Source organism: Balaenoptera physalus (assembly GCF_965194825.1).
Source record: "Balaenoptera physalus genome assembly, chromosome: 19".
NCBI lineage: Eukaryota > Metazoa > Chordata > Mammalia > Artiodactyla > Balaenopteridae > Balaenoptera > Balaenoptera physalus.
In genome coordinates, this window is record NC_138900.1 from 12,960,234 (window position 1) to 12,987,620 (window position 27,387).

The following is a 27,387-nucleotide window of genomic DNA, read 5'->3' on the forward strand; positions in this document are numbered from 1 at the left end:
GGATCAGATAAGGCTTCTAAAGCACTCAGAACGGGGAATTCCCTGGTGGTGGTCCAGGGATTTAGGACTCTGTGCTCTCACTGCCGAGGGCCCGGATTCAATCCTGGTCCGGGAACTAAGATCCCACAAGCCGCGTGGCCAAAATAAATAAATAAAAATTAAAAAAAAAACAAACCCAACAACACTCAATACCCGTTTAAATGTTTTAACGTTAAATTTCCTAACATCCTCTCCCCCAGACTGGTCCCGGTCCATGTTCCTGCCTCAGGGACCATCCCATCCCTATCAAGGCCAGAGCCCTGCACGGCTCCCTCCTTTCCCCCAACCTGGCCTCCTGTGTGTCTCATCCATCTGCCTCTTCCCCTGCCTCCCCAACCTCTCCCACCTGGGCCCTGCTGCAGGCTGGGGCCCTCCACTCTTGCCCCCTCCAATCCACTCTTCTTCACACAGTAACTTTCTGACACTCAAATCTGACCCTGCGGAGTTCCCTGGTGGCCTAGTGGTTAGGATTCGGCACTGTCACTGCTGTGGCCCGGGTTCGATCCCTGGTCGGGGAACTGAGATCCTGCAAGCCGCACGGCGCAGCTAAAATTTAAATAAATAAATAAATAAAAATCTGAACCTGCCCTTCCTTGTTCAAAGTCCTTCTGTGGCTCCCCAGTGCCCTCAGGACAAAGTCCAGACTCCTTAGCCTGGCATTCAAGACCCTTTGCAACCTGGCCCCCCTTTAGCCACGCCTCCCCCAGGGCAGCCACAGGCAGGGGCAGGTGTTTTCTGAACACAGACACACACACAAATCCCCTAGCTCGGGAAGCCTGCCGTTCCTCACCTCTGTTTAGGAATGTCCCATTCCTCTATGCCCGAGGCCCACGATCAGACTCCCCTCTCGGTCGACCGTTCTCCTGTGCAGCCCCTCCAGGGTTCCGCCACTTGGCGGGGGAGGGGACATTACCTGCCACCCCGCCCCCCATTCCAGCCAGGGACTCAGGTCTCCAACAACAGAACCAGAGCCACTCAGCAACGCTGGATCCCATTCAGGGGGGCCTGGGGCCCCTCATCCCAAGCCAGGAGGGCTTCGGGGGAGGGGTGCACCCCCTGGCAGACTTGCCCTGCGGCCCAGGGGTCTGGGGGTTGTCAGGGAGGTGGGGGTGAACCTCTCAGGGCGAGGCACGAGTGCAGTTCTCTTTCCCCCACTGGGGGGACCTTGGGGCCAGCGTCGGGGCGGGAGGCCTCGGAAACAGAGCCCGTGGGGTGGAGGTGGCGGCAGGGCAGTGTCTGGTGGCAGAGGCACCATGGCCACCATCCAGTCAGAGACTGACTGCTATGACATCATCGAGGTGCTGGGCAAGGGCACCTTCGGGGAGGTGGCCAAGGGCTGGCGGCGAAGCACGGGCGAGATGGTGGCCATCAAGATCCTGAAGAACGATGCTTACCGCAACCGTATCATCAAGAACGAGCTGAAGCTGCTGCGTTGCATGAGGGGCCTGGACCCGGAGGAGGCCCATGTCATCCGCTTCCTCGAGTTCTTCCACGACGCCCTCAAGTTCTACCTGGTCTTTGAGCTGCTGGAGCAAAACCTTTTCGAATTCCAGAAGGAGAACAACTTTGCGCCCCTTCCCGCCCGCCACATCCGCACGGTCACCCTGCAGGTGCTCAGAGCCCTGGCCCGGCTCAAGGAGCTAGCCATCATCCACGCCGATCTCAAGCCTGAGAACATCATGCTGGTGGACCAGACTCGCTGCCCCTTCAGGGTCAAGGTGAGCGTGGCCATCCAGCCCTGGACGCTCTCCTGAGGCTGAGGTTCCCCTTGTCCTACCTCCCAACCCTGAGGTCTCTCCCTCCCTGGCCATGATGGCTTTCCCCACCTCCTGGCTCTGAAATCCCCATCTCCCCATCCCAATTCTGATATCCTCTCCCGCTCAGCCCTGAGGTTCCCCCGTCCTTGTTCAATTCTTAGCTCAGCTCCTCTGGCCCAGTCCTGTCCCTGTGGGGCTGACATTCTAGTGGGGGAGATAGATTTGCCAAGGTAAATGAGTAAAATATGGTATATGAGTGAGAAGGAGACAAGATAAAGTAGGGAGGAGGAGGAGGTGGGGTGGTGATGAGTAAAACTTTAGACTCTGTGGTCAGGGAGGCCTCCCTGAGAAGGTCACATTTGAGGGAAGTCTTGAAGGAGGGAGGGAGCTGTGTTGACATCTGGGAGAAAGTATCAGTGCAAAGGCCCTGAGGTAGGAGTGGGCCAAGTATATATATTTGAGGAGCATTGAGGAAGCCAGTGTGGCTGAAACGGAGTGACTGAGGGGAAGAGGGAGGAAATAAGATCGGGGAGGTGACGGGGCCAGGTCGTACAGGGCCTTGTGGGCCACAGAGGGGACTTGGGTTTTATTCTGTGAAAGATGGAGCCATAGGAGGATCCCGGGCAGGGGAGGGCTGTGATTGGACGCAGGTGTTCACGGGCTCCCTCTGGCTGCAGGTGGGGGAAAGACTGAGGGGACAGGAGCAGGAAGACAGTGAGGGGTGACTGCCCCAGTCCAGGTGGGAGATGTGGGTGGGACTAGAATCAGGGTAGTGGAAGGAGGAGATGTGGGTGGGTTTGGGGTAGATTTTATTTATTTTTTCTTTTTTTTTGGCCACCACGCGAGGCTTGCAGGATCTTAGTTCCCTGACCAGGGATTGAACCTTGGCCCCGGCAGTGAAAGTGCTGAGTCCTAACCACTGGACCGCCAGGGGATTCCCTTCCGGGTAGATTTTAAAACAGGACTTGCTGGTAAATCTTATGTGAAGTGTGAGAGAGCAAGAGAGGGCTTGAGGGAGGAGGAAAGCCTGTTGGCCTGAGCGACTGGAAGGATGGCAGCAGCATTCTTCATCATGAGTTTGTTCATCAACAAACATTTTCTGAATGGCTGCTCTGGGCCTGACCCTGTGCTGGGCACACAGGCACCTCCTCTGCGCTGTCACAGGTCCCTGGATTCCCCCATCCCGGCTCTGACCCCTCTGTCTGCTTATGGGTTACTGTCTGGTGATGGTTCTGAACTAGGAGCATCGTGAGGGCGGAGCCAGGGGCATTTTGGTCACCACCGTGTCCTCGGCATCTCCCAGCACAGCGCCTTCATGGAGTCAGTGCTAAATGAACGTCAGAGACACAGGGAGATACAGAGACAGGAAAAGGCAGATCATTCTGTCCCAACAGATGGAGGGATAGAGACCCAAGGAAGGAAAGTTTTCCACAAACATAGCAGGAGACAGACAGGACAGAGCCACAACTCCTGGCCAGCGTTGGCACCCCTACCGCATCTGTGGAGTGAATGAATGAATCCCACAAACGTTGACTGAATGATCAGGGTCAGACAAGCTCTCTGGGATTCAGGCCTCAGTCATCTGTGTTCAGAGTCCAGATTAATAACCATTTCGTCATACTGCCTTCTGCAAATAGAAGGTGAGGGATAGCTGAATGAAAAGCAGAGAAACTCAGGGAGGGAAACTGAGGGAGGGACTAAGATAGAGTCACAAAGATTCAGAGTGAAAAATGGCATATCGCTCCAGAGGCATCAGGAGAGACAAGGGCTTTCAGTCATTCACAGTGTTAGTTCAACAGGTGTTCATCAAGCACCTGTATGAACCAGGGGCCCGTGTGGGGTGTTAACAATGCTTGATGGTGAAGACAGAAGAGGACCTGGGTGTCAGGGAGGTGTTCTTCTAGTTGGACGACCCAGAGATGGGGACAGAGAGAGACACTGAGAGTTGAGGGACACAGACAAGTGACGAAGAGGCAAAGAAAGAAAAGAGAGATACCAACAAGAGACAGAAAGAAAGAGAATGACAGGAATAAAAAGCCCATTCATTCATTCATTCTTTACTGAGCCCCTACTGTGTGCCAGGCACTGTTCTAGGGATCTAGGGATGCAGCAGTGAACAGACAAAATCCCTGCCCTTGTGGGACTGATATCCTAGTTGGGTAGAGAGACAATGAACTCCATACAAAAGTAAAAATATGTAGTACGTGAAATGGTGTTAAGAGCTATGGAGAAAAGCAGAGGGCTAGGGAGGTGGATAGGAAGGGAGGGGTGTGCTGTTTTTAATAGGATGGTCAGCAGAGGCCTCCCTGAGAAGGTGACATTTGAGTAAGGACTTGAGGTGAGAGAGGGGAGCCGTGTGGACATCCGGAGGAAGAGCATTGCAGGCAGAGGGAACAGCCAGTGCCAAGCCCCTGAACTGGGAATGTATCCGGCTTGTTCAAGGAATAGCGAGAGGCTGGTGTGGCTGCAGCTGGGTGAGTGAGGGGGAAGGTGGGAGGAGGTGCGGGCAGAGAGGGGACCGGGCAGATTGTTGGAGCCTTGTGGGCCAGGGTGAAGACTGTGGCTTTTATCACAGGATGTGGTAAAGCCACAGGAAGATTCTGAGCGGGAGAGGGACGTGATCTGACTTAGGTGGTCACAGGGTCCCTCGGGCTGCATGTGGGTAGCAGACTGGAGGGAGAGGGAGGAACAGGGAGACCAGCAAGGAGGCCCTTACATTAGTCTAGACAGGGGATGAGGAGGACAGGACCAGGGTGGGGCTGTGGCTGGGATGCAGAGTGGGCAGAACAGAAGGTGTTCTGCTGGGGCTGCCCTTCTGTGAGAAGGTGGATGTGTGGTCTCTGGGCTGCGTCATGGCTGAGCTGCACCTGGGCTGGCCCCTCTACCCAGCCAGCAAGATTTGCTGATGGACAAGGCATGGGGTGAGAGAGAAAGAGACAGGTCTTCACTCTCATGGACATAAGTTCTAGTGGAGAGAAACAGAGAGATGAGTACGCAAACCGGAGACAAAGGCTGGAGGAGACAGATAGGGACATAAACAAGAGATCAAGATTCACAGATGTAGCGACAGTCAGATGGCAGATGCAGAAAGACACTGGCAAGAGACGCCGGGGAGGCCCAGATCGATCGGCTGTCCCGGCCCACTTGCCTCCCTCCCTCCGCTCAGGTGATCGACTTCGGCTCGGCCAGCATATTCAGCGAGGTGCGCTATGTGAAGGAGCCGTATATCCAGTCTCGCTTCTACCGGGCCCCCGAGATTCTGCTGGGGCTGCCCTTCTGTGAGAAGGTAGACGTGTGGTCCCTGGGCTGCATCATGGCTGAGCTGCACCTGGGCTGGCCCCTCTACCCAGGCAACAACGAGTACGACCAGGTGCGCTACATCTGTGAGACCCAGGGCCTGCCCAAGCCCCACGTGCTGCACGCCGCCTGTAAGGCCCACCACTTCTTCAAGCGCAACCCTCACCCCGACGCCACCAACCCCTGGCAGCTGAAGTCCTCGGCCGACTACCTGGCTGAGACCAAGGTAGGGGGGCAGGTGGGGCGAGGGCCGTCAGCGTGGCAGCTGCCGCGTCAAGAAAAAAATCTAGGTTAGATCTCAGAGAGGACTGGCAGCTTGAGGGCCAGCTGCGGGGGTTGTCACAGCCAGAGGGATCCGAGGGACACCCCAGGTGGGACTGGAAGCCAGGGCAGCCTGTCTGCCGCCTCTGTGGCTGCGGTCATCAGACTCGTGTGGCAAGAGTCTGGCTGAGACAGCAGAAAGGCCTGGAAGTTTGGGCCAGCCGTGGGAGCTGTCACAGCGAGAGAGGGGTCTGAGCGAGACCAAAGGTGGGACCGAAAGTATATGGCAGACCCTCTGATGACTACTGAGCTGGTCGTGGTTTAAAGAATTCGGCAAGAATGGTCTGGGCTTGACTCCTGGGAGGCCTGAGGGCTGGGATCAGATGTGGGGTTCAGCTGTGGCAGCAAGAGGGACCTGGATTTGACTCCAAGCAGGACTAGAGGTCTAGGGCAGCCCTTCTGCTAGCTGCTGGTAGGGGCTGGACCCATGGCTTGGGGAAGGCTGGAGGGCTGGGGCGAGGTGTGAAACTTGGGTCAGTGAGATCCCTGGGTTAGACAAGAGGAGGACCAGCGATCACAGTCAGCTGTCCTTCCTGCAGCAGTAGGAGGGGTCTGGATTAGACTAGAGGGGTTCTGGTGTTCGTGAGCAGGTGTGCTCCCCCCCCGCCCCAGATGCAAGAGAGCTCCAAGTCAGACCATGGGCAGAACTGGAAGTCAGCGTTCCTGTGGGTGGACTTCATAGCCACGAGAGAGCTCTGGGCCAGACCGGAGGGCCCACCGGAAGCTGGGGGGTCATGTGTGGGCTCCACAGCAGAAGTACCTGGGGCCCAAGTCCTGGACTCGATGTCAACCCCTGCCCCACCCTGTGTCCCACCAGGTGCGCCCACTGGAGCGCCGCAAGTACATGCTCAAGTCACTGGACCAGATTGAGACGGTCAACGGCGGCGGGGCAGCCCGTCGGCTGACCTTCCCCGACCGCGAGGCGCTGGCGGAGCACGCCGACCTCAAGAGCATGGTGGAGCTGATCAAGCGCATGCTGACGTGGGAGTCGCACGAACGCATCAGCCCCAGCGCCGCCCTGCGCCACCCCTTCGTGTCCATGCAGCAGCTGCGCAGCGCCCATGAGACCACCCGCTACTACCAGCTCTCGCTGCACGGCTGCCGCCTCTCCCTGCAGGTGGAGGGCAAGACACCTGTGTCTGTTGTGGCTGCCGTGGAAGACGGGCCCCCCTACCACGGTCCGGCCGAGGAGGAGGAGACCGTGAGTCTGGGCAGCGGGCCTTTATTCCGGGAGGAGAAGGCACTGGGCATGCAAAAGGCCATCGATCAGCTGGACGACTTGAGTCTGCAGGAGGCGGGGCGTGGGCTGTGGGGCGAGACCCGCACCGACGTCGTCCCCGACGTGCTGGCCCCACTCAAGGCCGCTGCTGCTGGCCGCTGGGTGCCCGACTCCGGCCCCAAGCCCATCCTGGCCTTCTACGGCAGCCGCCTGGCAGGCCGCCACAAGGCCCGCAAGCCCCCCACAGGCTCCAAGTCCAACTCCAACTTCAGCAACCTCATCCGGCTGAGCCAGGCCTCGCCCGAGGAAGACGCCCCGTGCAGGGGTGGCGGCTGGGCGGAAGGAGAGTGGCGAGGGGCATCTGTGGAGCCGCCTGCCATCCCGCAGCGGGACGGGGATGGGCCGGACATCAAGGACATGACCGTGGATGCTGAGGTGACCCAGGGGGCAGCTAGGATGCAGGCGGTTCTGGGATCAGGGCCTCCCCAGAGCTCTAGGATCGGGGCATAGTGAAGCAACCTTGCCTTCCGTACATTTGCATGGCCCACGGCTGGCTCAGGGTCCAACACACACTACTAGCCCACCCTCAGGATGTGACAAGGCTCAGCAAACACTAATACACCCGTAGGATGTGATGAAGCTCAGCAAACACTAACCCATGTTGAGGCTGTGTAAAAACTCAGAACACAGTAACCCACATACGGGAAGTGACAGAGGCCCCGTACTCCGAACAAGGCCGTGGGACAGCTCAGCCACCCCCAGGAAGATGTGACAGAGCCTCAGCAAACACACCTTCAGGACACATTAAGGTCTCAGCACACAGCGTTTAAGCCTCCAAAATGGGATGAGGGTTCAGGATGTACAAAATCGTCCTCAGGAATTGACAAGGATGCAGTTGGGATCACAAGGGGTCCATGAGGGGCAGGACGGTTGTTCCGGGGTGGGGTGGGGGGGGGCGCTTCTTGGCTGATGCCCATCTCTTCTCCCCAACAGAGGCCAGGCCCTGAGTTCTTCGACCTCAGCAGCTGTCCTGGGGAATGGCTGGGTCAGCCAGACTGGACCCTGGAGGGCGTCGGGGGGCCACAGGCTCAGGGGCTCCCACCACGCCACACCCACCCACATGGTCCACCCCGGGCCACCAGCTTTCTGCAGCACGTCGGCGGGCACCACTGATGGTGACCCCACCCTGGCCATCACTGGGTGAAGCGCAAGCGGGGCTGGCATCCCCTCCTCAGAGCTATCCCCTGAACTGACAAACTATTCTTACAGAAAGATAATTATCCAGAAATTCCCCATTCCCCCCCAACCCCCCGCTCACGGCGCATGCCTGCACACACACCCCGAACCCAGGAGGGTTTTGGGGTCTGGCCCGTGGCCCCCTCGGCCAGAGGGACGCAGGAAGGGGCCTGCACTCCACTGGCCCTGAGCACACCCTCGGCCCTGCTGCCTCTGTTTATTTCAATAAAGCACTGTTCAGCAGTACTGCCTCATGCCTGTCCTCCCTGCCTGAGGCCTAGACTGGCACTGGGGTGGGGTTCGGGGGGGCACCCAGGCCCTGCTCTCTAATGCTGCACCCAGTCAGCCATTGGCTCAGGCTGGAGGCTGTGCTTGGCACACTGACCCATCCCTTAAATATGCTCAGTGCCTGGCACGCAAGAATCCACCCTCAGAACATTCTCGGTGCTCAGCAGATGCCAATCTGAGCTTGCCAGATGCCAGGTTCTCAGCGTCTGTTGACCTGTCTTTGCCACGCGTGACAGGCTTGGCACGCACTCATTCATGCTTGGGACGTGCGAAGTGTGAGTTCACTCGGCAGGTGTATGCAGATTCACGCCGGGTGCATGCGCTCGTGTCCAGACGTGCAAGTCCACCCGCGGGCCGTGGCAGTGGCTCAGCGCGCGCTCATCTGGCTGGGGACACGCCGAGTGTGCAGCACGTGCTGCGCCACGCTGGCTACATGAGGCTCGGGTCATGCCAGCCCACAAGGTCACACGCGCATGCTCAGCACACACTAGCTCACGTGCATTGTGCGCCGAGGGCTCAGCGCACGCCAGCCCACGCTGGTCACCCACTGAGGGCTCAGCACGTACCAGCCGTGTGCCGAGCGTCCAGTACACACCAGACCACACTGGTCACATGCTGAGGGCTCAGCATGCGTGAAGGTGTCCCCACCAGAGGCCCATGCCAGCTGTCCCCTACCCGGCACCCCACCTCACACCACTCAGTCAGGCACAGGCTGTACACACAAGTTATTTACTTCTTATTATGACCTCAGGCCCTCTTTGCCCTGGAAAGTGGGGTGGGCCAGGGGGCCAGGCCCAGCATGCACCCCTACTTCTTCGGGGGCTGATCCCTCCCCCAGCTTGGCTGGGTCCTCTGCGGCCACAGCATCAGGCTGGCGGGGGCGGAGGTAGAAGCGGGAGAGCGGGGGGGGAAGCCTGTGGGAGCCACAATGGGGCAGACAGAAGCGGGGGCGCGGGGACAGGGATCGAGACCCGGAACACCCGGGCCCGCGGGGGCCTCGCAGGCCTGGCCTGTCCGCTGGACCGGGCCTCAGAGCAGGCGACAGGCGTTGCCCACGCTGTCGGCTGAGGTGTCAAGGTCATGGCTGTAAGGGGAGTCCCAGTCCCTCAGGAAAACGGCCTCCAGCTGGCTCCGCAGGCCGCCCCGCCCGTTCTGCGTCACCAGCAGCGAGGTGCCCGCCGTTTCAGTGAAGTAGCTGCCGGACCAGTTGGAGGTTCCTACAGGGAGCGGGGGTCCAGAGAGTCAGGGCCCGTGGTGCTGCCTGGACCCCCTTCCGTCCCCCCACCCCGGCGGCGCTCAGGACACTCACCGATGTAGGTGGCACGTTCAGTCACCATGTACTTGTTGTGGTTGACGCGGGTGTAAGGGACTCGGGCCTGGGTCTCGTCCGCAGGGACCACAAAGAGTTTCTGAGAGGGAGGGGAGATGCGGGGTTGGGTTAGAGAAGCCCCAGGGTCTGAGGTGGGGAGTGGAACCAGGTCTGCGGGACTGGGGACTCAGCTGCTTCCCTCGTGGGCCTGGGGGCCAGAATGGGTACTCGGTAAACGCCGGCTGAAAGGGAGGACCCCGTCGCCTCATATGCCACCTGTTGCCTCTAGAACGACTCCTATTCATCCCTTAGGTCTTACCTCAGATGTCCCCTTTTCCAGAAAGTCTTCCGCGACCTCTCAGGCTGCGGCAGGAGCTTCTGCTGGGCTCCCCCATCCCAGCCCTAATCCCTCTGCCCGTGCCCGTGATTCTGGCCCATCAGGGCACAGCCCACTCTGGGTCGTCCCTGTCAGAAGACAGGTGAGCTCCACGATTGCTGTGTCCCCGGTACTGCCCTGCACAGGGGCTGACGGGTAGGTCTGGGGTAGGTGCTTACCACCTGGATGTCAAAGTGGGTGTGGTTGTCACGCAGGGCAGCCAGGGAGAGCAGGAAGGCCCGCATGGATGGCTCAGAGTGCCCCCAGCAGCTGACCAGCAGGCGCACCTTGACGCCCCGCTCATAGGCAGCCCGCCGCAGCCCGTCGTCAATGGCAGGCCAGAACCTTGGGGAGGGGGGTGCAGGATACGGAGGGAGGCCTCACTTCAGCTTTAGGGAGCCAGGCCTGGGTCCCGCTGCAGCTTCTGAGAAGCCCCAAGCCCCCACCCCATCTCTAGCTCCAAGTCCTGCCCCCCCCCACCAATCTTCTCATTGTCTTGTCTGCTGCCCCCAGACTACCTGCTCTGAGCCCCCAGAGTCCAGTCATCTCCCCTTCCTATCCCAGATCTCAAACCCCAACCCTGCCGCCCCAAACCTGAATACCCTTAGTCCCACCTCCCAAGCCCGTCATCCCATATCCAGCCCACACTCCCTGCCTCCTACCTGCAGAAATCCCACATCCCGCACCCTCTGCCTTAAGTCTCCAGTCCCGTCTCCACACCACCCCCCGAATATTCTCATCCTCTTCTCTGTCCCCTTCTCCTTGTCTTGAGCATCCAGACCCACTCTCCCTGTCACCTCTGTCTGTCCCCATGGCGTCCCCTCCCTCTGTTCCCTGGCCCTGGCCCCGTGCCTGCTTTCTGGGCCCCATCGCTCTCTCTCCTGTCTCCTCTTCCACTCTCGGTGGCTCCCTCCCCCAACCCCTGTCCACGCGCCCAGCGGTACCTGTGCGGGTGGGAGAACTCCATGGTGGGCAGGTAGTTCATGACCGCGATGTAGACGAAACTCCGGGCATTGTCCACCACGTTGAGCAAGGCTTTCAAGTCTGGGGTGCGGCCACTTGGACACAGTGGTGGGGGTGCACTCTGGGGGACGAGGGGACAGTCAAGACGCATGTCCTTCACAGTGGACCCCTGCTACAGACAGCTTATCACGAGCCAGGTCCTGAGGGTCTCACTAACGCTCAGCCTCCATGAAGGGGAGGGATAATTACCACGTCCTTTTTTGCAGGTGAGCAAACAGAGGCTCAGAGAGGGTAAGTGATTCGCCTAAGGTCACACAGCTGATAAATGGAGCCAGGGTTTGAACCGAGGCTGTCTGGTTCCAGAACTTATGCTCTAACCCAGTGGTTCTCGACATGAGGTCCCTGGTCAGGCAGCAACAGCATCACCTGGAAGCTTGTTAGAAATGCAAAGTCTTGGGCCTCACTGCCCATGGCACACAGAATCAAGGTGCTGGGGCGGAGCCCAGGAATCTGCGTTTCAACAAGCCCTTCTGGTGATTCTAATTCATGCTCAAGCTTGAGGACCTCTGCTCTAATCACTTTTGTCCCTGACTTACAGTCCATCCTGATGGCACTCATGTGCCCAGCCACAGCAGGCCCTTCACCCAGCTCTCTCCATCCTCACAACAGGTGAGCAAACTCGAGCTCTGAAAGGGGCAGTGGTAACGGGGGAACCATTAACGTCCCATGGGAGGTCACTGGAGCAAAGGACCCCAATGAATCGTAGTGTGGCCCTCCAGGATGACACTGGGCTTGGCCAGGTGACTTGCTCGGGGGGACCCAGGTTGGCCACCCCAACTAGTGAAAATATCAACAGCTAAAAACAGCGGTGCCTTATCCAGAGTGCCAAGGGCAATAGTGGCTGCTGTCCCATAGAACTTTCCACATTGATGGAAATGCTCTCTATCTGCACTGTCCAGTATGGCAACTGCTTGCTATGTGTGGCTGCTGAGCACTTGAAATGTGGCTAGTGTGACTGAGGAACTGTGTTTTTAACTGTAGTTCATTTTAATTGATTAAAAATGCGACATGCAGCTATACTGGACAGGTCACCCAGGGCTCGGCCTGCATGGACCCAGCCGTGCCTCCTCACTAGCCCGAAGAGGTGGTAAATATTGCAATACTTATTTTCTACGTGAAACCAAGGCCTAGGGAGGTTGGGACACAGCCCAGGCCCCTGAGTGAGCAGAAATGACAGCCAGTGGTCAGGAACCCCCATCCCTACCAAATCACTGGGCAGGGCTTGATGGGGGCCGAGAGAAGGGATGTGGCCGGGGTGTGACGGGCCCCTCTTCCCTCGGACTCACTGCCAGGTAGGCCAGAGCAGGGGTTCCGTTGAGGCAGATTTCCATTGGTGTCTCTTGATTGTAGCGGGTGTCATAAGGCCGGGGCCAGGTTGACGGGATGGAGCTGCCCGCCTGGCCCAGGTACCAGTAGGCCTCAAAGATCTTGGTCAGGTCTCGAGCTAGGCAACTGCAGTTGTACATGACCACGCCCAGCTCCTTGACCTGTGGGAGGGCAATGCTGAGCCCGGGGGTGGTGGCCTGGTGCCCACAGATGACGAGGACACCTGCAGCCCCTCCCCCTGCCCCCCCCAGTCCCCCTTCCTGTCCCTTGCCCTTCTATCTGCCCCTCTCTCTGCCCCTGTCTCCCTTCTTTCTGCCCCTTAACCGCGCCCCCCCACTTCCCCCAGCTAAAGTCCTGGGATGGACATGATCTTGACTCAAGACTAGAATCTTAAGTTTTGGTGAAAATCAGTTATTCCAAAGCTCCAGGTTTCCTGAAACTTTGCGTACACTGTTGCTTCTACCCTCCGCTGAGCTCCTACTCAGTCTTAGGTCTCAGCTGACAGTTTCCTCCTCCAGGAATCCTGCCTTGACTGCCCAGCCTGTGTCAGGCATTCCTTGAGGCTCCCAGGGTCCCTTGGGCCTCCTTCATCACCTTCTCTGGGGACAAACCTGCCTCCCCATTGGACTGGGAGGGCAGGCACAGGGGATGTCTCAGAGACAGCTGTGTCTTCAGCGTCTCCCTGCGGAGCTGGTGAGATTAGGGGTTTGGAAAGTATTTGTTGAGCAAATGATCACTGCCTAAGCTGTACCCTTTTCCTGTCCTGTGCCAATTACTATAGCTCCTCCAGTTATCAGATTAGTTTTCACCTCTTTTGGGAGACTTTCCTTGGTACCCCGGGTTGGGTTGCCCATCCTGGCCCTGACCCCTCCACTTGTGCTCCCCCCTCGCCACCATCTCAGACTTGACCCTTCTGGGCTGACACTGTCTGGGGACAGGTCCGTCTCCACCCTGGACCGGGAGTTCCAAGAGGTCCACCACGTTCCCAGCATCAGAACAGGGCTGGGCTTAGAGCAGGCACGCAGAGAGTGAATCATGAAGGTCAAATGGGCGGACAGGGCCTGGAATGTCCTGTAGATGCCATCGGGGATCAGAGGGGCTTCCCTGAGCAGAGCGAGGGTGGTGGAGGGCTGGATTTGGGGGTGTTAGGTAGGAGGGGGGAAGGAAGCCATTGCAGAGACTGGAAGAGAGGACTCTGGGGTTGAGGTGGGGCGCAGTTGGAGGCCAGGCGCCCTGTGGGGCAGGGAGCGGCCTAGAAGTGCGGTGGGCAGGGTGCAGGCAGACCTGGGTCAGGGAACGCCAGTCCATGTTGGCACTGCCGAGGTAGAAGTGGGTCTGGTCTACCACCCAGAACTTGGTGTGCAGGACGCCATGGGTCAGCTTCTGCATGTCCACCATGCGGACCTGGGCACCTGGACGGACACGGGTGGTGGTCAGGGGCTGGCTTGGGCAGCCCCAGGCCCAGCCCACCCCCAGCTGCCCCCTAGCTCACCGCTTTGTAGCAGGGCCTGCAGATCTGCCTGGGGCTGGGGCCCACTTGGCTTGCTCACGGCAATGCGGACCTTCACACCTCGGGGTGCCAGGGTCTGTAGCTGCCGGAGGACCTCCTCACCCTGGGGGGGAGGGGAGAGCCTCTGAGGGGCTGGATCAGCCAACTCTCCAACCCCACGCAGCACCCCCCATGGAGTTGTTTTGAGATTAGGCTTTTAGATCTGATCAGGCTTTACATTAGCCGGTACACTCAGGGAAGGCTTTACACAGGTTAAGATGTTAAAACCTTCATCTGTTTTATTTTATTGATTTTTTGGCCACACTGTGAGGCATGTGGGATCCTAGTTCCCCGACCAGGGACTGAACCCGTGCCCCCCGCAGTGGAAGTGCAGAGTCTTAACCATTGGACCACCTAGGAAGTCCCTTTATCTGTTTTAATAATTGGCGCTCTGAGCCCTGCTAGGGCCTCCCTGCCACTCCTGCCCTTCACGGGACCTTCCCAAGATCCTGACTTGGAAGTATCAATGCCCGTCACAGAAGGCACCTCTGGGCACCTTGCAGGATGTTGGGGGCACAGTGCAGGCTTGGGGTCTGGGAAGGTTTGGGTGAGGCTTGATGATGCCAATAACATTAATAGCAACAGCCATTGATTCCCTGGTTTCTACTGTGAGCCAGGCCCCTTCTAAGCCCCTTTACATGTGAACTCACTGACTTCTCACCACTCTCACTGATGAGGCAAATCTGAGTATATCCCAAGGTGCAGATGGGGAAACTGAGCATTGGAGAAATCAATGGGGAAGCAGGATTTGAACTCAGATGGTCTGCCTCCTAAGTCTGTGCTTTATGCTTTGAACCATTCCAGTAGGAACCAGCAGGGCGTGGGAGCTCATGACTTTTTTTTTTTTTTGGCTTGTGGGATCTTAGTTCTCCAACCAGGGATTGAACCCACGCCCTTGGCAGTGAAAGCGCAGAGTCCTAACCACTGGACCGCCAGGGAATTTCCAGCTCATATCATTTTTAACTGTCGTATATTTTTTCAGGCAGTGCTTAATAAACCTCACAATTTTAATACATTTTAAGCCTACCTCTGACAAAGAGTGGCAGCAGGGAAAGGGGAAAAAAGGGACAAATTCACCATGTCTTTCAATGAAGGGCTTATCTACCTAGGCTGTTCCTTGTCAAATCTTGAAGTTTTATGTTTTTTAAGTTTGTTTGCAGACCCTAACAAGGCTATCAGAGCAAATGCTTATAAAGGGCTGACTCTGTCGGGCATTGTGCTATAATTGGCAGGGATTAGCCCGTTTCATCCTCACAAGAGGGGAGTGCTAGATATTGCCCCATTCTACAGATCAGGAAACTGAAGACCGAGAGGTAAGGTGACCTGCCCAAGGTCACACAGCTGGGAAGTGGCAGCCTGGCTTGAGGCTGGGCTGGTACTCACTCCATGTTTCCATTTCTTTGTGTGACAGGGTCGGGGCAGCTTGTGGGTGAGTGATATCTGCCAGCCTAATCCCTCATAACCAAACCCATACCCTGACATTCAGAGGCCTCCAGATGACTGTGACAAAACGCCCCCAGTCCAGAGGGCCATGTGAAGACAGTTGCTTCCAAACACCTGTGTCCAACCCTCTGTGTGAGACATGTCCACCTGTCTCCCGGGCTATAGGGAAACCCCTTCCATCCACCTCCCCAATGCCTCCCCCCGCCGCCCCCCGTTGCCAGCCAGGGCCCAGGTTGCCAGGTACCTGCTGAGCAGAGGGCTCCTGAGTGTGGGTGTCATTGTTGGTGAGGGTCCAGTAGAAGGAGGCAATGTCCAGGCTGCTGTGGGCACCGGCGAGCAGGCCCAGCCACGCCTGGCTGGTGGAGGGGTTGCTCGTGGAGGCGTTGGGGAAGTCCAGGCCCTCGGGAATGCTCTCCACCAGCACTGCTCTGGGGGGTGGGGGGGGCAGAATCAGCCATGGGGGCTGGAATGTGAGTGCTCACTTGTCTGCCCACGGAGGATGGAAGACTATGTGTGTTTGTGTCTGTACTCATGATCCTCTGTGTGTCTGCATTTGTCTGTCTAGAGGCGTGGAAGGAAGGTTGTGCATGTGGGTGTCTGTGTGTGTGTGTGTGTGTCTGTGTGTGTGTGTGTCTGTCCACAGGTGTGGATGGAAGACGCCATGTGTGTCTGTTCACAGACAGACAGAAGATGATGCTGTGGCTGCCATGGCAACAGTGTGGGGGAAGGTGGTGGGCATGGAGGGAAGAACCGTGACGGTCCACTTGGGAGTCGGCGATCACCTTATTCTGTCTCGACCACTGGGTGCAGGCCCTGCTTAGTGCGTGTTGAAGTGTCCCTGGCCTGGCAGGGCCCCTCCCCCCACCATCCGAGGCGCCCACGCCCCCCTCCACTTACTCGCAAGGGTCATAGCAGGGGGCTGGGCGCTGGTTGGGCCCAAAGAGATGCAAGTCGCCGTATTCCCATAGAAACAGCTGAGTCATCAGGGCACCGAAGCCCACAACCGCCAGGATGAGGACCAGCAGGACCCAACGGGCTTTCTGTGGGGAGGAGGAGGCGATCAGCCAGCCCAAGGAGGGCAGCCCAGGCCATGGCTGAGACAGAGTGAGGGTGGCGGTGGGCTCCTACCTTTTCTGCAGCTTTCCATGCCTCGATCTCGTTCATGGGTAGTTCGCTGGCGGGCTCCTCAGCAGGCACCTTCAGCTGGGGGACAGGAATGATGGTGGGTCGGGGGGTGACAGGGCAGCTCAGTGGGGCCCCCACCCTCTGCTGGGTCCAGCCCCTCCCCACTGGGTCCCCCATCCACCTACCTCCTGGTACATCAGTTTAGGCTTCATCTTGCTGGCAGCCAGGGGTTATACAGATTCCAGCGGGAAGGTGGGTGTGTCAGGGTCTCCAAACTGCGGGGAACAAAAGCTGGCACTGTGTGGGGTGTTCTAGGCTTTTGGGGGACATCACAGAAAGCAGATCAGCCTCGGGCTCACGGGACTCACTGGGTCGCCTTGTCTGTGATCACGGGGGCCCCTGGCACTGCGCCTGTCACCCCTAAAGGAGGAAGCTGACTGCTGGTCAGTCGGGATTTCGAAATCCCTCAAGGTCCAGCTCCTCTGCTTTCCTCCTATCCCTCTGCGGTGCCCTCCCTGCCCCCCTTTAGTGCCCACCATGCCCCCCCCAAGCGCCCACCCTGCCCCTCATCAGCACCCACACTGCTCCCCATTAGCGCTTTCCCTTCTCTGAGCTCTAACCTATACATTCCCAAAATGACAGCTCCGGATTGAGTCAGCGGAGCCCTAAATCTTTGTGCTTGGCTTCTCCCAGCCCTGGGATTACCCAGAAGTCATTTTCCAGGTGGCTCCTTTGCCCTCACCCTCAGGTAACCACCAGACAGCTCAGGCCGGGAGCCCAGGACCATCGCGGCCTCACCGCCAGACCCCAGCCCATCCCCGCAACCATCCTCCCCTCCCCTACCCGAGAGGGGCCTCGGCCTTACTCGGCAGGCGGCTGCTGCTACCTCCACGGGGCCCCAGCTTCTGCCCCCACAGGCTGAGCAGGGGCGGGAGGAAGGAGGGGGCGGGGCCGGAGGGGGCTCCGCCCACTGCAGCGGGGAGTCTGCGCAGTGAGCGGCGCGCCGGTCCGGGCTCACCGCAGGGAGAAGGGGGGCCTGGCAGCCCAGTCCAGCCAACCTGACGGGGGTGGAGGGAGAGTACATGGCTGAGCGATCGGCTTTGCTACGGTCCACCCTAGAGCCCCCATGTGGGGTAGGGAGGCCACAGGTAAAGAGGAAAAAGTCCCCCACATCTTTTCTCGTCTGCAAACCATGTGAATTTTTGTACCATGGGCATATATTACCTGGTCAAAAATAAATACATAAATAAGGTTGACTTTAAAAATTATAAAGTGAAATGGAATGATCAAGGCTGAATAACATGATTTAGGGACGTAGCGATGAAATCAGCTTAGAAGACACAGCCCACGCTAAGGGAGGGGAAGAGCGGTAGGGGGGAAGGGGATGGTGGGTTTTCCCTTGGACTGTGGATTGCAGTCAGTGTTCGTTAAAAAAAAAAAAAAAAGTCAACTGATATTTTGATAAGGATTTTAAAAATCTTGTCTCTTAAATCCAGGCTCTGGCTGGAGGGGTAAGCAGGGTTTCCCACATACCATCTCATATCTCCGAAGCAGGATTTAAGGCCACAGATGGAGAAATAAATTGGAGGTCCCCCTCCCCGCCCACCTTTCTCAATGAAAGAGGGGCAGGACCCCCTTCCCCACATCCAGGCAGGAAGTCAACAAATGCAGAGAAGGATTATTACTGAGGGAAGCAACAGCGTCGGAAGTGGTTGCCTTGACAGCGGGATTTGGGGGTGGGTCAGGATTGCTTTTTATCGTCCGCCTATTTTCTTTTTTAAAATTGTGAAATATGAGCGACTTACAGAAAAGAAGAGAAAACATCTTTGTGCAGGTTAAAAAATAATTATAAAGCCTACACAGGTGTTGCCGTCTCCCAGGTTTTGTCACGTTTTTAAAAATTCATGCGCACGCATTAATGTGTTTTAAAAAAAGAAGAAAAAAGGAAGGACATTCCAAAAGGGAGGCAGGTTCTCTCCTCAACGCAATATCCTGCCTAGATGTGAAAGGATAATTTGGAAGCCCCTTTCCCCCCAACGTCCGATCCCAGACTGTCATTGTCAAGGGCGGAAGAGCACAGCTAGATCCCCTCCTATCATTGCAGGGAGCGAGCCAAACGGGGATGGGTCAAATGGATCCAGCAAGAAATGGTAACAGATCAAGGTTATTTGGGACTCCAGAGGTCACCAAGAGAAGCAGAAGATAACAGTCTTGGATGTGGCTGACCGCAGGGTTGGAGGGTGGGGGGAGGGGGAGGCATGGGGCGGGAAACAAGTTTGCCTTTTATTTATTTATTTGTGAAGGGCCTTGGTGAGAAATGTTTTATTTAAGAATATGGGGTTGGAACAGCAGGTGATGTGAAATTAGGGATGCTAAGATAAACAAAAACAAAACTGGGCAGAGGTAGGGCGCAGAGCTGTGAGGGACGTCACTCTGCAAGGTGAGCCAGGGGAACTGGGATGGCCGGTAATAAATCAAAAATAGGAAGAAAATAGACGGCATTTCATTCAGTTTGTTAGCGACCTTTTGGCTTTCAAATTGTGCCGTGATGACAGATCTGTAATGATGGGTTTAATTTTGACTTGTTATATTTTTATCAAAGCAATACACCTAAGGTATCAATATTTAAAAAGAAAACTAGTCCTGAAGAGGTGGTGTAGATTGGGTTAGATTGGCGAGGCAGTTAACACTGTGGCTTCCAGAGCCAGGTGCCTGATCTTAATATGAGCCTCAGTGTGTACGTGACTGACTTCAGAGGAGTGACAGTGCATCTGTGCCCTAGTTTCCCCATCTGCAAAATGGGCACAGCAAGAATAGCACCTACTTTTTACAAGGCTGTTCATTAATTTTGCACACATTTATTGAGTACCTGTGCACCAGGTATTGTTTTAGGCACTGGGGCTATCACTGTGGACAAAACAGAGGTGAGGAAAGACAGACAAAAAACAGTATTAAATTAAATTATATGTTAGAAGGTAATAAGTGCTATGGAGACTCAGGGAAGAGGGACAGGGGTGGGGCCGGGGTTGGGATTGCTTGCAATTTTAAATAAAGAGGTCAAGGAAGGCCTCACAGAGAAGGCGATACCTGAGGGAAGAAAACTTCAAGGAGAGGAGGAATGGGGCTACTGGACATCTTGGGGAAGAGTGTTCTAAGCAGAGGGAACAGCCAGTGCAAAGGCCGTGAGGCAGGAGTGTGCCTGGTGTGGATAGGGAAGAGCAAGGAGGCCGGTGTGTCTATAGTGGAATGGCCTGTGGGAAGAGGGAGAGGAGGTAAGTCTGAGGTCACAGGACCAGATCATGCTGGGCTACCTGGACTGTGGCAAGAAGGATGGGGCCACAGGTAGGTTCTGAGCAGAGGAGGGAACATGATCTCCTTTGGGGGTTGTGGTGGGTTGAACGGGGGCCTCGACATAGATATGTCAGATGTAGTCATCACTCCTGGAACTTGTGAATGTGACCTTATTTGGAAAAAGGGTCTTTGTAGATGTAATTAAGTCAATGATTTAAAGATGAGATTATTCTGGATTATCTGGGTGGGTCCTACACCCAAGGGCAAGTATCTCTAAAAGAGACAGAAAAGAGACACGACCAGGGAGGCAGTGATTGGAGTGATGGGCTGCAAACCTGGGTACACCTGGAGCCACCGGAATCTGGGGGAGGCAGGGAACAGAATCTCCCCTAGAGGCTCTGGAGAGAGCACGGCCCTGCTGACACCTTGATTTTGGACTTCTGGTCTCCAGAACTGTGAGAGAATAAATTTCTGCTGTTTTAAGCCACGCAGTTTGTGGTCATGTGTTATAGCAGCCCCAGGAAACGAATACAGGTGTTTACAGGCTCCCTCTGGCTGTGTGGGGAACTGACTGGGGTGGGCGTGTGATTTGGGGGAACACTGAGGAGGAGCAAGTTTGGGAAAAAGACCAGGAATAAATTTTTTTTTTAAATATCAAAAATAAATAAATAACGTGTGTTTTTTGAACATGTAAAATTTGAGATGTCTAAAATCTGAGTGGCTCCTTCGAACTAAAGGAATTCATATATATCAAGTGCATAGAATGGGCATGCAAGAGGTTCTCAATAAATATGATTGTCTCAAGGGTCCTAACAGCCAAAAAGAAAAGAAAAAAGGCATGATTCCCTCCGCCTCCGTCCTCCCCACCCTCGGCCAGGCAAGATGCCTGCTTTTTACTGTGGGCCTTTACTATTTTAAAAAATGCACATAGGCCTTCCATGGAAATTAAATTATGACGCTCAGGCTCCTAGCTGCGGGGGCCCTTCCCCAACATCCCAGTCTCCAAAAGAGGACTGTGGCCTCAGCTGGATAGGTATCCAGCACCCTCAATCCCCAGATCCCTAGGGGGAGCAGGGCAGGGTGAAACTGAAGCGGGATATGGACAGCCGGGCCGACACAGCCAGGCCGGCAAGTGCTGGCCTTCTCAGCTCATCTCAATTCCAGGGTTCCCAGGAACCTAGAACTCACCCTGGGGCTCCAGTGCAATGTCCAGGCTGGTCCTCATGCCCTGCTTCCTCGCTGGTGTAGGGGGCACCTGCACCAGCAGGTGTGCCCCCTCCCAGTGAAACAGGAGGGAAGCGGGCAGGGCACAATCTTTAAAAGAATGACACAGTCGTTGAGGATACAGCATAAACTGGTTAGAACCAACCAGGTCCAAGGTGGCGGAAGATTTGACTTCCAGGAGACTTTGAGCCTCATTATATACATTAGCACAGGAGTCCCCAACACCCTCGCCAGGGACCGTTAGCAGGCCACGGCCTGTTAGGAACCAGGTCGCACAGCAGGAGGTGATCGGTGGGCGAGTGAGCGAAGCTTCATCCGCCGCTGCCCATCGCTCTGCCGGAACCACCCCACCCCCACCACGCTCGTGGAAAAATTGTCTTCCAGGAAACCGGTCCCTGGTGCCAAAAAGGCTGGGGACCGCTTCATTAGCATATGCTAAATGACACAACCATAGGTGCCATGACAGTTCCAAGGTGACCATAAAAGACCAAAAAGTGGGCGGTGGCCCAATTCCTGGAAATCTCCTCCCCTTCCCCAAGACAGTTGGAATAATCCTCCCACTCATTAGCCAGTGAAATTACCCAGCCCATAAAAACTAACTACCCCATATTTCCGGACCTCTCGCCTTCTGAGATGGCCCACACTCTATGGAGTGTGTTTTTCCCAGGGCTGTTCTTGCCTTTTGAGATGAACCACATTCCGTTTATGGAATGTGTATCTCTCTAAATAAATCTACTTTTTACCTATCACTTTGTCTCTCACTGAATTCTTTCTGCGCTGAGACATAAAGAACCTAAGCTTCATTAAGTCCTGAGACCAGGTGTGCGGTTTCAATGAAAAGAACGTGGGTTCAAATCCCACTCTGGGTTTTGGCTGGGTTCGAGTCCCAGCCTGTGGGACTGAGTTGTGCAGTTTCACCAGCCCACAGAATATCTCCCTGTTCCCTTGGCTTGTGCCCTGCCTGACTTGGGTTGTGAACCACAGGGCACAGAAAAGGAGGAAGCAAAAACCACCTGGCTTTTGAGACACGTGCTGGGTCATAGCTCCCTGAACACCCATGAGGGTCGGGGTGGGAGACTTGATCCCTCTTCCATAGCAGCGTTTTGGGTTGGAGGGGCCAGGGTTCAGATCCCACCCCTGTCGCTTTCTTATTCAGTGACATCGGGCATGGGGCTTTACCTCTCTGAGCCCTGCTGGCCTCATTCATAAAAAGGGGATCACTTTATACCCATCTGGGGAGTGGTGGCTGGGGGATCTCTGAATGGTTTAAGGGGGTGCGTCTTGCAGTCCCAAACCCCTGGGTTCAGATCTCAGCTCTGTGTGTTACTGGGAGAAGAGGCTCCCTTCTCTGAGCCTCACCTGCATTCTCAGAACAATGGGCAGACTAATACACCAGCCTCACGTTTGCCGGGCAGAGTCAGTGAAACCATCCATAGCAGGCAGGAAGCACAGATACAAGCTGCCTGGTTAGCTGTGTCACCTAGTACCCTGGGCACACTTTTATCATAGACAAACTTATATGTGTCCCTTAAAAAGCTAAGTCTATGTCCGATTTATTTCTCTACGCACCGTGTGCCCAGCACGTTGTAACCACTCAATAAATGTTTATTGAAAATGGAAGAAAAGAAGCAGTAGAATGGAAACCCTGGAGAAAAGACTTTCTTAGATGTCTCTCTAGATCTAGTGACACTCAGTGTATACACAGTGTGTAAGTAGCTCGTGTTCTAAGCCCAGAGCAATAGGGTAGGTGCAGATAATGGCACCTCAGCCTGAGGGTAAAATTCAAGGTCAATTCAAGGTTGATTCAAGCCGTCTGGAAGTGCAAAGAAGGGTGTGGGGCCAGTTAGCTGCTGAAGCCCACGTGAAGCACTGGACAGGCCATACCTCAGGAAACATTCACTAACCCACGGACCTTCCATACGGTTCAAAACAGAACTGTTCTTGGGTTTAAAGGAGCCGATTTTCATTCTCTTGTGCAGACCCCTTCGGACTGACTGCACAATTGTCTGTGGTCAAGTCTACAGAAAACAGAACAGAGCACTGGTTTTGTAAACGTTTTTTTTTGTTTTGTTTTCAGCAGTAGACCTTTTATTTCAAAGGACCCCCTAGAAGGTGCCCCTTCTAGGGAGAGAAGATGCTCAGTCTGAAAAACAATTAAATAAGTAAAAAAATACACACACAACCCCTTGTCCCCCAGCACCCCATCATGAATGGCGAATACTTCTGAACTGGAACTCAAAAATCTAAGCTGTCCCATCCCTACTCAAACCCCCTCTGTGGCTCCCCAATGCCTCCAGGACCAAGTGCAACCATCTTACGATGTCCTCTTGGGCCCTACGTGGACAGCCCCCGTGGACCTTCCCCACCATTACAGCTTCAGTCCCCCTTTCTGACTCCAAAGCTGTCTCGGATTCCCACCTCCTCCCTGAATTTCAGCTCCGGAAGTCCCATGGCTTCCTAGACACCTCCACCCAGGTGTCCCTAAGCCCCATACACCCACCATGTCTCCAACTGTCCTTAGGATCTCTCTCCAACCTGCTCCTCCCCCGGGTCCCCCTTCCAAGGACAGCTGTTCTACCCATCCTTCAGGTCTCAGCCTGTGTGCTACCTTCTCCAGAAAGCCCTGACTCCCCCAGAGTCCTGGGCCTTGTCCTGGACTGCCCACAACTTATCCACTTGGCCTCCCAAGCGTGTCTCCCACCCACCCCTTTTCTCTCCCCTCCATGGCACCGAACTGGCCTCTCCCACTTGGGTCCCCACTCTAGCCACATCCCGTGGCTCCCGGCCTCCACTCAACCCTTCCAATTCCCCCTCCACCTGAGTCTGACTTGTCCCCCCTCTGCTCAAAACCTCTCTGTGGCCCCCCGGTATCCGCAGGATAGTCTCAGCTCCTCACTGTGGCTCCCAAAGCCCTGAATGATCTCCCCTTAATAACTTCTTGGGCTTATTCTCTTACCATCCCTGATGCCCTAGTCATATTTAATATTTTTCAGTTCCTCGAACTGAAACCACACTTTTACCACCAAACCTGCCCACAGCTTCTCCTCCTGCCTAGCATACCTTTTTCTCCACTTCATGTTGCTTATTCCTATCAGCTCATGTACCACTTCCTCCAGGAAGCCCTCCCTGACCCCCTGTCTGGTCCAGGCATCCTCTTTGGGATCTGACAGTCCCCTGGGCTTCTCTATCCCAGCCCAGATCCCTCTGCCTGTGTTTCTCCCAACCTGGCCCTGACCACTCTGGGCTGTCACTACCTGATGATGGATCTGTTTCTCCCACTGGACTGCAAAACCCGTGAGGGCAGAGCCAGGCTGGCTCAGTCACTGCTGTGTCCCCAGTATCACCCAGCACAGGGACAGTACATGGCAGATGCTCAGTGGCCAGTTCATCCATCTATTCATTCAATGAGTATTTATTCAATGAGTACTGCTGAAAAGCCCTATCTAGAAATTGGAGATACACCACAGAAAAACAGAAAAAAAAAAAAAAAAAAAGTCCCTAGGAAGGAAGAAATTCTTTTGAGGGAGTAAGACAGTAGATTAAATGAGCGAAACATACAGTTGGTGCCTTGGAGAAAAATAAAACAATGAAAATGGTTGATGTCTCAGTTCAAAAAGAACAACACAACACATCTGGGGCAAAGAAGCATTATTATCCCTGTTTTTCAGATGAGGAGGTAGGGCTCAGGGAAATCACTGCCCAGGTCACACGGCGTTGCTCTGTCGGCCAAGAATTTGAACCCAGAGCTCAGTTCTGTTCCAGGACACTACACTGTCAAACCAATTCCCAAACACAGAATAAGGCAGAATGTCTTTTCCTTGCCACCCTCAGGGAGGTCGGAGCCTGTGAAAGGATAGGATGTGGGAGAGCTCCTTACGTTTATTGAACCAGGCACTGCTCAAAACACTTTATATATTCAATTCTAACAGCAGTGGTTTTTTTAGCCCCGCTTAACAGATAAGGGAACAAAAGACCTAGAAAGGTTAAATCACTGGCACAAAGGGACACAGCCAGGAAGCAGTGGAGCCAGAATTTGAGCCCAAGCTGCCTCAGGGTCCCGGGTGTAGACAGCTGCCTCTCCTGCTGTGTAACATCTGTAGATCTGTGACTCCCTCCGTCCCTCCCCAGTAGCCTCTCAAAACCCCTACCAACATCCCTCCCCCACCCCACCCCACCCCAAATCTTTGAGAGGGACATTTGAAGCTTTCTCCAAATACAAAGGATATGTGAGTGCAGCTTTAAGAAGAGGAGTCTGGCTGTCCTTCCAACCAGGCTGCTCTTGCCAATCCATCCTTGGTAGAAGTTCTCCAGCTCCTGCTGCTTCTTCATGTCACGTCATGTCACATCAGATCACAACCCTCCTCTCCTCCACATCCTCCCATGGTTCCCACCTCACTCAGAGTAAAGCCAGAGTCTTCTCCATGGCCCGTGAGACCCCAGATGATCTGCCCCCATCACACCGCTGACTTCATCCCCCATCCCTCTCCTCCCTCACTGGTCTCCTTGCTATTCCTTAAATATCCCATGCATGCTCCTACCTCAGGGCCTTCGCATTTGCTGTTCTCTCTGCCTAGAATGCCGCTCTTCCCCCAGAAAGCCATGTCACTCTCTCCCCTCTTCAAGTCTTTGTTCAAATGTCACCAGATCACCCTACTTAAAACTATAATCTTTGCATCCCCCAACTCCCTCCTAACACATCATATAATCTACTTACCTGTTTGTGTACTGTCTCTTACCCCTGCTAGAATGTAAACTCCATGAGGCCAAGGATCTCTGTTTTGTTCACTGATGTGTCCCCAATGCCTAGCACAATGCTGAGCATGTAGAACATGCTTAATAAATATTTATTGAACGAATTAACTTGCATTTTCATTCCCATGTTGCAGATGTAGCAACTGAGGCACAGGGACCTTAAGCCAGCTGCCCAAGGTCATGCAGCTATTTAAGTACTAAATGCTAGAACCAAGATTGGAACCAGGGTGTTCCAGTCCCCAGGCACACATTGTAATGACTGTCCTACACGGCCATGCTAAGGCAAGCTGAGTGACTAAGATACTTACCTTTTCACCTGGGGATTCAGGGTTGCTGAGGTTTGACAAAGGTGTGGTGAGACCTGCCTCATCTCTCTGCACCCCCAATTCTATAAGTCAAGGGAAGGTTGGGTCTAAGCTATCTAGAGTCTTCCCCCCACCAAGCGCTCCTCGACTCCTGCCATTGGCTAAGTGCTCTCAATTTGGGGGTGGGAAATCAGTCACTCCAACAAGGTAAGGAGATAGGGATTAAGTATTTACATGAGCAAGGTTCGTGATGGCTGACGGGTCACCCCCTCAGGTGTGGTGATGTGGCAGAGGTGAGGACAGCATAGAGATCATGATGTGGGACAGCAGGGGTTGGCTGCTGTGGCAGAGAGTGTCAGGATACAGGGAGTGGTGACGACACCACGGTAATGATGAGGGCAGCTGGGGGGAGGGGGAGAGCGACAATGAGGAGGGGATGAAGGTGACTGGATGAGGGTGAGGGTGAGATGATTAATCATATTAGCTCAAATTGGCACATCAAGCTGGGCATGTCACAAGAATAAACTAACAGGATCCTCACAATCATCCCTGACGTAGGTGTCCTTGTGTGCGTTTCACAGATTAGGAAGCTGAGACTGCAAACGTGTGATTAGGTGGTCAAGGTTACCCAGATGTTTAGTGGTGGAGCCAGGATAATGGCTCTAGTACCCGGTATGTGAGAGGGGACACGGGGAAATAACGGAGACATGAAGGGAAGAGAAACAACTGTAAGGCAGGGTAGGTCCTTATGGGGACAACTAGAAGCATTAGGCACGGGCAGTGACTTGTCAGAGGAGCAAAGGTGACGGGGAGGGATGGCGACATAAAGGACGAGGAAGACATAAGGGAAGCGTGAGCGCAACTTAAGGAGATGGAGACAGGAGGCGTGCGAAGGTGACACGGGGGTATGATTTCGATTTATGAGAAGGACTTCGTAAAGGAGCAATAGCAACAAAAGAGGGGTGCAGGCGATATGAGAAGGCGACACGACTTAAAGGGGGGTGACTGCGACATTTGGTGGCCATGGGGACTTAAAGGGAACGAAATCTTGTTAAGGGGGCTGACGGCGACATAAGGAGGGTGATGGCGACATAAGCGGAGTGGTAACGATTTAAGCGGGATGCAACATAAGGGGAGGAATGGGGACATAAAGGGACAGAGTACGATATAAGAGGAGAGATGCATTATAGACGAAGGACGACACGAGGAGGGCAGCCGAGACGCCGCGCCCCCAGATCGCATATTACCTGCACTCCACGTCTCCCACTCCTGGACTCAGCCCCGCACGCACCTTCTAGGCTGGAGCCCCGCCCGACCGCCCCCGCCGCGCGCAGGCGCACTCCGGCTAGACTGCGGGCCGGCGGGGGCCAGGCAATTGCCTTTCTCATTGGCCGCGCTCCTCGCTAGCGTGGGGAGGGGGAAGCGCCTGGGAGACTGCGGGTGGTCACGTGACGGGTGCCGCTGTGCTCTCGCTGGTGGCTACCCGGAGGGCTAGAGCGGCCGCGGG

At 55.3% G+C, this 27,387-nt stretch overlaps 2 protein-coding genes across 5 annotated transcripts; one reads left to right on the forward strand and one right to left on the reverse strand.

Moving 5' to 3' along the window:
* Positions 1-856: 856 nt before the first annotated feature.
* HIPK4 (homeodomain interacting protein kinase 4) lies at positions 857-9,259 on the forward strand. Its single transcript, XM_082438020.1, has 4 exons — positions 857-1,757; positions 4,963-5,319; positions 6,232-7,068; positions 7,627-9,259. The coding sequence occupies exons 1-4, from the start codon at positions 1,293-1,295 to the stop codon at positions 7,804-7,806; spliced, it is 1,839 nt and encodes a 612-aa protein (XP_082294146.1). The 5' UTR covers positions 857-1,292; the 3' UTR covers positions 7,807-9,259.
* Positions 8,873-27,280, reverse strand: PLD3 (phospholipase D family member 3). 4 transcript variants are annotated; one of them, XM_082438005.1, is made up of 14 exons: positions 27,128-27,236; positions 20,788-20,913; positions 17,174-17,366; positions 16,494-16,583; positions 16,312-16,386; positions 16,081-16,223; positions 15,428-15,611; positions 13,684-13,804; positions 13,476-13,603; positions 12,152-12,352; positions 10,787-10,926; positions 10,022-10,187; positions 9,467-9,566; positions 8,873-9,374 (listed from the first exon to the last, which is right to left on the reverse strand). In XM_082438005.1, the coding sequence occupies exons 4-14, from the start codon at positions 16,518-16,520 to the stop codon at positions 9,187-9,189; spliced, it is 1,473 nt and encodes a 490-aa protein (XP_082294131.1). In that variant the 5' UTR covers positions 16,521-16,583; positions 17,174-17,366; positions 20,788-20,913; positions 27,128-27,236; the 3' UTR covers positions 8,873-9,186. The 4 variants fall into 4 exon arrangements, with proteins under 4 accessions (XP_082294131.1, XP_082294130.1, XP_082294133.1 ...); XM_082438004.1 differs by lacking the exon at positions 20,788-20,913 and having other exon boundaries at positions 27,128-27,273; XM_082438007.1 differs by lacking the exon at positions 17,174-17,366.
* Positions 27,281-27,387: the final 107 nt, after the last annotated feature.